Source organism: Fomitiporia mediterranea (assembly GCF_000271605.1).
Source record: "Fomitiporia mediterranea MF3/22 unplaced genomic scaffold FOMMEscaffold_14, whole genome shotgun sequence".
Taxonomy (NCBI): Eukaryota; Fungi; Basidiomycota; class Agaricomycetes; order Hymenochaetales; family Hymenochaetaceae; genus Fomitiporia; species Fomitiporia mediterranea.
Genome location: NW_006760399.1, coordinates 467,881 through 475,712, shown reverse-complemented (window position 1 = coordinate 475,712; position 7,832 = coordinate 467,881). Strand labels below are relative to the sequence as shown.

The window sequence follows — 7,832 nt, the reverse complement described above, 5'->3', positions numbered from 1 at the left end:
ATTGTTTGTATTGTCTATTTTCTCCCTTTCAATTTGAGGAGGTTTACCTTTGAGAAATTGAATATTTTGTTCAATGGTGATTTTATTATTGTGCCAAGTTTTATAGCCTTTACTTTCATTGTCTAATCCTATCCAACAAGCAATAATACCTTACTGTTGTATTTTTGTAGGATTTTTGTTGCAAATGATAATATATTGACCAAATTTGTATATATTATCAATTGTTCTGTGGGTTCCATAACGTTTGTAATGTAGGGTATTGTAATTTAAAGTAGCACACAGTGTTCTATTATGAATATAGGTAATATGAATTGCTGCTTCAGCCTATAATGTAAACAGTAATTTAGTAGATGTTAGATATGCTCTTACACCTCTAAATATAGTTTTATGAGTTTGTTCTGCTATTCTGTTCTGTTACAGAGTATAATGTACTGTTAATCTTTGTTTTGTTCCTTGTGAATCTAAATATTGTTGGAAATCTTTACTAAGGAATACAGTATTGTTATCACTTTGTAAAAGCTTTATTTTAAGTCTGTGCTGTGTAAATATTTTGGTTGTCCATTGTATGTATTGTGTATATGCATTGGATTTTGTTTGTAATTTTAGCATTATGCACTAACAAGTAGAATTGTCTACAATTGTTAATAAGTAGTGTATGTTCTTATATGTGTACAGTTTAATAGGACTAATGATATCAATATGAATAAGATCTCCAAATTGATTTGCAAGAGGAGATTGACATAGTTTTAGTATTAGTGTACATTCAATATTTGCTTTTATACATTCAATACATTCTTTTTCTTCATAGTTTGTTATTTTAGTTGATAGTACACTTGGTTGTGTCTTTAATAATTGTTTAATATAATTGTAACTTATATGTCTGAGGCGTTTATGTATATCATAAATAGATAGTTCATTCATTGTTTTTAACAAATGATTATTGTACAAAATATACAAGTTATTTCTCAATTGTATATGTCTGACATATTTGTTACATGGTGATGTTATAGTACAATTATTGTTTGTAAACGTAAAAGAATAACCTTCCCTACATAGTAGTGCTTGACTTATGAGGGAAAAGGTCATTTGTGGATAGTAATAGATGTTTTGTAATGTTATGACACTTCTTTCTTGTATATTCTTCAGGATTTTGATACACATAGATCCAGCTCAATTAAGAGTCATTGTTGATCTATTTGTAATAGTTACAATTGTAGGAGTTATGTTGTGTACATTCATTAATCAAAATAGATAAGGAGTAGCATGTATTGATGTACCAGAATCAAGTAAATCCATTGTTTACATATAGGATTTCTTGTTAGCTATGATTGTATTTGTAAATATGTTGGTACATACCCAGGAAGTGTATTGTTCGAATTGTTTGTCCTGGTTGCTCAGAATAAGAGTGTAGGCATTATCATTCATTTCAACATTGCCTCCCTTTAATTCAACATTGTTTTCGTTTGGGTTTTCAATAATAAATGTGTTTGTTGTGTTTTCCACAGTTTGGTTCATTTTATACACAATGTTAGCTTGATGTTTGGTGTGTGCAAGCTTCATAGCTTCAGTAGGAGGTTTACAGCATTCCTTAGAGAAATGTCCTGTTTTTCCACAATTGAAACATTTTGCTTTTGTCAGATTGAACAGATTTGGCAGATTGAATTTCCTCCACTTATTAGCTTTATACATTGTATTAGTGTGTGCATTATTCTTCATCCAATCATTGGAATCTTGTACTTGTTTAGCACAGTAATTGTTGTAGACATTCTACAATGTAAGGATTAGTTGCTTCAGTTCAACTTTCTTATGTTCATTGACTGGTTTGCCTTTGTTTTGGGCATCAGTAGATTGTATTATCATATTTACTATGTGTGTATATTGCTCAGGAGTGGCAAGCAATATTGCTGCTTTGTATGTAGAGTTGTGTAGTGGATCACTGTTAGCAGACAGAGTTGTATATGCTTCCTCAAGTCTGTCTAATGTATGTCTGAAATGTTTTACATGGTCTCTACAAATAAACAGTGCTGATTTGTCAAGAGCCTTTTTACATGCTGTCTAAGGGTTAAAGCATTCTTCAAGCACTTTCATTAACTGAGGGATAAATGTATCAAAGTGCATATAGTTTGCCAATATTGTGTTGGCAATGTTATTAACTATACATGCATGAATGGCCTTAGCCATCTCCCTCTCAGCTTCATTCTGCAGTTCATCCTTTAGTAAGTGTTTGAAGCATGTAGCTGCAACACTAGAAACAATACAGTAGTGCTACATCTTGTAGTTTGCTTCAGTCTTAAGCATTGTAATGTTTTGACTAAAGTATTTGGGTACATCAGCTGGTTTACAGTGTATATCTGTACATGGGGGAACCATGATGCAAATGTGTGCAAATGTATACAAGTAAAGAGTTTAGAGTGTACAGTGGATGTGTGTATGCAGGGAGCTCAAGGCTCATAACCTGTTAAGAGGGAAAACTTAAGGGGGGCACACATAGGCAAGGGGTGAGGTGATGATTGACTGCTCAGTGTCTCTCATCCTTATATTGTATGTATTCTAACTGAGACATTATGAAGTCATTGTCTTGTGGTTTGTCCATTGATGAACTAATTATCTCATAATACTATACTTGTCTCACTCTCTCTTCCTGCCTGTTCTGCAAGTTCTGACTATGTTCTGGTGCTTGCATTCTGTATTTCTGTTGTGTAGGATAGTTGTAGCCTGGGTCCCCTTGCTAAGCCTTTGGGTCCCCTCTATACTGTTGCTGACAGATGCCTTGTTGACTAGAAGCTCTACACACCAAGCAGAGTATACATGAACTTTCACCTTACTTCCAGGACACTTTAATTCATTCTAATTCCAGCAGAATTGTATTGTACACTTACCTGGGAAAAGTGTATATTACAAACTAACCTCAGGCAACCAAGGAATGTTTAAGGCATAGTTGTAGCATTTCAACATGTATAAGCTTTAGGAATCAGGTTGAACCTCTCTGGAAATTTGGGATTCATTGTCAAGCTCCCAGGCATCAGAGGTAAATGAGTCTGCATGTCTTCACATGTGTATGTTCACCTACTGTAATGATCAGCAACTTGACATTTATGCCAAATGCAAGCTCTCTAGCTAAACAAGTCTCAGACTTGTATGTGTGTGTTGTGTACCATGTTTGTAAGATCCAAGGCAACGATCCTTACACGGGTCATCCTTGTCAAACTTGGTCCAAGCTAACATCATCACTTTGTTTTTTTGTCTTCACAATTCAATAATACGAAAAAAGTATACAACATTTTTCTACACTGCATTATTTTTTAACTCTTCACTTCCTTTATATCCTTTATACCTTTTTTCTCTCTCAACTCTCAACTCTCGCCTCTCTCTCGAAAGAATAATAAATACCATCCATCAAATTCCTCAAATCAATTCTTTTTCTCACCGACACTAACACCGACAAACTTATCAAACCAACGGAACACCTCGAAATGCCACTTAAGGCTGTTCCCATGGTTGAGCACCCAATGGTTCTCGTCTGGGAAGATAACGAGTCGACTTGGGATGCCGCGTCTAACAACAGTCGGATGTACAATGTAAGTATAAGACCGAGAAAGGGAGAGGAGAAGAAAGGGAAAGAGGGAGATGGGGAGAAGAAACGCACGTCTGTAAAGCATGCCACGCCCCTATCCCTTCCGTATCTGGCAGTCGGAAGTCCTTCGATCCATGAATGATCAATTGTGGTGTCGACCAGTTCTGGATGAAGTTCGATGGGCTGAACCTAACATTAACAATTTAAAAAAATCAATCCTCGTCAGCAGCAATCACATCCAGTCTCCAGAAGAAAGGGAGAGGAGTAGAGTATTGAGTAATGGGATACTGACTTATCGACGACGGGCTTGGCCTCTGAGTCCCAAGGTGGTCCGCCAAAGTCGTGATTGAACTAAACAGAGATTCAAAATCAGGTGGGCGTTTTGAGTAGTCAGAACGGGGATGTCACGTACGAAGAATAGTTCGTCTGTCGAGAAGCCATTATAGGGCGTATCAAATACCTATAATTAAAACATATTATACAACGCATCAGGCTGATTTCGTGAAAATAATCGATTGGAGTATACGCACGCCATCATGACACACAAGTGCCTTGAATCCAAACCCATAATCAGGATGACCTTGGATCCAGCTACGGGTAATTAAAAAAAGCGCATCAACATCGAACGTCGTTCTTGAACTCAGAGTCTGAGTACGTACTTGATGGCATAGCCTCCCCAACTTGCACCTGCAGCGACAGCACGCTCGGCGTCGATCTAAATGAATTCACGGCGATAAGTAACCGCAGCTCTAGTTTTTATGAAAAGCTGAAGATGCATACCTCAGGATACTTGTCCAATACGAATTGCCAACCCTTTCGTAAGTCGACGAAAGGCTTTCCTCCCCAGTCTTTCGTGATCGCGTCCGTGAATGCTAAAATGAGAAATTGATAATGATAATCAAACTGTGAGATATAAAGTAGCAGCAACAAACAAAACGTATTTCTTACCTTGCCCAAATGTAGTTGAACCAGTCGGATTAATAGCGACGACAAAGTAACCCTGCTGAGCGAAAACTGAAGGACATTCAACAATCCTCCTAACGTTTAATTTATTTAGAAAAATTTAAGGACCTACCGTTAGGATTCCACCTCGTCGACCACTGATCCTCCCAAGCTCCCTGAGGTCCACCATGAATCAACAACACAACAGGAACAGACTTCTTCACTCCCTCCTTCCACCCCTTCGGCTTATGTACCCATCCCTGTACCTTCTTACCCTCAGCACCCTCAAACCAGAAACTCTCCCCCGGATCAAGGTCTTTCCCTTTTAGATGCTTCGCAGTGAATTTCGTAATTTGCGTTATGGAGGATCCGTCGGGAGAGAGAATGAAGACGTCGTTGGGTGAGGTAAGTGAGGATTGTGTGAAGAGTATACGTCCGTCTCGAGGGAGCGGTTGAGGCGCAGAGGAAGCGTGAGAATGGGTTAAAGCTTTTGGTATGGGATCGTATCCGTCTGGGAACGTAGGATTCGTCGTTGAGTCCTCAGGAGTTGGAGGTAACTGTAGTCTAAATATTTTCACATGAGCATGTTCACCCGCGGTTATGATCAACGCCTTGTCGTCTGCGCTGAATGCGAGCTCTCCGGCTGAACGATCCCATGCTTGTGAGAGAGTGTAGCGTACCACTTTTGTAAGGTCGAAGATGACGATCTTGGCACGGTCGGATTCGTAGCCGTCCTTGTCAAGTTCGGTCCATGCGACTTTGGTACCGTCGTGGCTGAAGACGGGGTTATGCGTTGCACCTTGGTTGCCTGAGGTGAGTTCGCGAGGGGCGCCTTTGCCTAGTAGATCAACGACGTAGATCTATACGGAATTAGCATGAGTAAATAGGATGTGCAAAGAAGTAAAATAAAAGCACATACGTTCTGCTTGGTGTGCAAAGCTGCTGGTAATTTTGGATCCTTCGTCGTATAAACAATATGGGTACTCGAAACGGAGAAGTCATCCAACCCTCCAAATGGCTCAACAGGCACATCGTGCTTCAAATCTCTCAACGGCGCCGCGAACTCATCTCCAAGCACCCACTTCCCGTCTGTACCCTTCACAAGCCTCACAGTGAACAGCTTCGATCGCTTAGGTCCCGTCCATGTATCCCAATGCCGCTCGAACGTCTCGTCATAAACAAGTGCAGTGTTTCCACGCGATTCGTACGCTTCATTCTGCTCCTGTACGGTTTCGAGCTTCCCGTCTGCGTACACGTACGCGGAGAACACGAGTCGCTCTGCTGCTCCAACGTATCTGAAGTTCGCAGGACTAACACCAGCAGGAAACGAGCCTACGAGGGCGGGGCTCTCCGGAGCACTGAGGGTGGCAGGATGATTTGGCGATGAGGTGGTTGTTTCGAACTTGACGGAAATCGTGAACAGCTCGGAGCCTTTCCCATCTGCGCCTGCGACGACGTGCCCGATCGTGCGGTCATCGAGCCAGAATGCGTCTCCGCCGTTTGCGAGTGGGATCTCGAGTGGAGATATGCTAGATTCGAGAGGCGCGAGCCAGATCGATTTGTTGTTTCTGCGAGATCGAATAATATGCTCGTTAGCTATCTCCTTAAATACCTAACTAGTTGCGCCGAGTGGCAACACATCTCTGACATGCACCATGAACGAGACAGATACTCACTTCTTATCCTTGAACGAATACGTGCTCACCGACACGAGCGCTAAATCACCACCAGGGTTCGCAGTACCCGAACCAGGCCGAGGCAGCTCAACGAGGTCCTTCGGCGTAAACACGTCCGGACCACCCTTGAACTTGAAATCGTCGCTCTTCCAGTCCAACATCGTCCGCTTTACTGACGCGTCGAATGGCAGGGAGTTGGTGAGAGGAAACTGAGAAGCGAAGGTGGACTGTGCGAGTGCCGCTGCACCCATAAAGGGTAGAAGAAGCCGCATGTTTCAATTTGTTGGCTTCGCTTTTTCTGTCTTTCTGACACTGACTCTGTACTGGTAACTGTACTGTGTGGATGTCGGAGTGCACCAACAACTCGTGGTTCGACAGCAAGCGAGCTCCTTCTGCCTTTTCGTCTCGGACTCAAAAGGGGGTATTTATTCCGTCTCTCAATTCACAAGGCGTTTCCTAATGGAATTCATCGAAGCGGAAGAGTACATACAGTCAATAATCTCATAACGAATACGTTGGTTTCACATATATTTTATTCCTTAATAGATTTATTCTGTACCGAGTTGTCACGTTTTGTGACATAATGTGACATATTCAACCACGTGTATTACTTAATAATTATGACTGATTTCCACCGCTACATATCTACACCTTTAAGTACCACCCTTGGCCTCTGCTAAAGCTATTCTTTACCTCTGCAGACAAAGCATCAAGCTATAGGAAGACAGAAGAAAACATATTATCAAATACTTACATTGGATTTGAAGAATGTATCAAGTGTTGTCTGCTTTTGTGCAGACTGGTTGAGTCAAACAAGGTATCCACGCATGAGACAAAGATGACGCTGAAACTCATCACGAAAAAGTCTTAACAGTTGTATTAGATTATAACCTAGTATATTTTTTACTTTTTGTAAATTTTGTAAAAGTGATAATAACTTAGATAGTGGTTTTCACAAGTCAATTATAATTTAGTACAAGTAAAGCAAGAATACAGAATAGTTATTAAAATTACTGATATTAATTATGATTGTACATATTGTCAAGATATACAAGTGATTATAACATACCTCCTGAAATAATAATGTTAGAAAATACTTATCAAATTTTAACAGTATAGTATCCTCTTACAATTTATACCAGTCATTACAAGCATTTGAATAGCTTGTTTTTGGCTTTGCTTACAAATTTGTATTAAATAATTAATAAAATATAATTATATTTGATTATAGAATACAAAAAGATAGTAAATAATACATTATTTCTACAATCCCAATCCCTGCACCACCAGCAGCCTCTGTCTCGTTCTTTCGCGAGTGGAGTTCGTGTCAATAAAGGATTAATGCGTTCTTGGGCTGTTTGATGTAGTCTTCGTCACCAGGCCTTGATCGTTGCTCAGTCCCTGCAAGTAGAATCGCGTATGCGTGTGAGTTGTAAGGTCGAGCAGATTGTGAAGGGTGAGGCTGTGTCTGTGAGACAGGTTTAGGGTGATTAGCAAGTGGCAACAAGCAAGAAAAGATGGACGCACCGTGCGGCGTGCAGCGAGTGTGAGTGGTTGCATGCAGATCGAGATACGGAGCGTGGACGAGCTGATTCGGACTGCAGACGAAATCGTGTCTGTGCGCGTGCGCTCTATTGTCT

The 7,832-nt window shown here is 40.4% G+C and overlaps 2 protein-coding genes across 2 annotated transcripts in view; both read right to left on the bottom strand.

The window, feature by feature from the left end:
* Nucleotides 1–6,443, bottom strand: part of FOMMEDRAFT_161125 (alpha/beta-hydrolase) — a gene marked incomplete at both ends in the record, with an annotated part of 11,717 nt that extends 5,274 nt beyond the window's left edge. Inside the window, 11 exons of the mRNA XM_007270744.1 lie at nt 3,432–3,555; nt 3,647–3,763; nt 3,867–3,925; nt 3,987–4,034; nt 4,105–4,165; nt 4,234–4,289; nt 4,355–4,446; nt 4,523–4,588; nt 4,650–5,376; nt 5,436–6,084; nt 6,193–6,443. Coding sequence (XP_007270806.1) covers nt 3,432–3,555; nt 3,647–3,763; nt 3,867–3,925; nt 3,987–4,034; nt 4,105–4,165; nt 4,234–4,289; nt 4,355–4,446; nt 4,523–4,588; nt 4,650–5,376; nt 5,436–6,084; nt 6,193–6,443 — 2,250 coding nt within the window. The remainder of the gene's footprint in view (nt 1–3,431; nt 3,556–3,646; nt 3,764–3,866; nt 3,926–3,986; nt 4,035–4,104; nt 4,166–4,233; nt 4,290–4,354; nt 4,447–4,522; nt 4,589–4,649; nt 5,377–5,435; nt 6,085–6,192) is intronic.
* A 1,076-nt stretch (nt 6,444–7,519) lies between these two features.
* The window catches only part of FOMMEDRAFT_161124 (uncharacterized protein), a gene marked incomplete at both ends in the record, with an annotated part of 959 nt that continues 646 nt past the window's right edge, over nt 7,520–7,832 (bottom strand). The window contains 2 exons of the mRNA XM_007270743.1: nt 7,520–7,660; nt 7,720–7,823. Coding sequence (XP_007270805.1) covers nt 7,520–7,660; nt 7,720–7,823 — 245 coding nt within the window. The remainder of the gene's footprint in view (nt 7,661–7,719; nt 7,824–7,832) is intronic.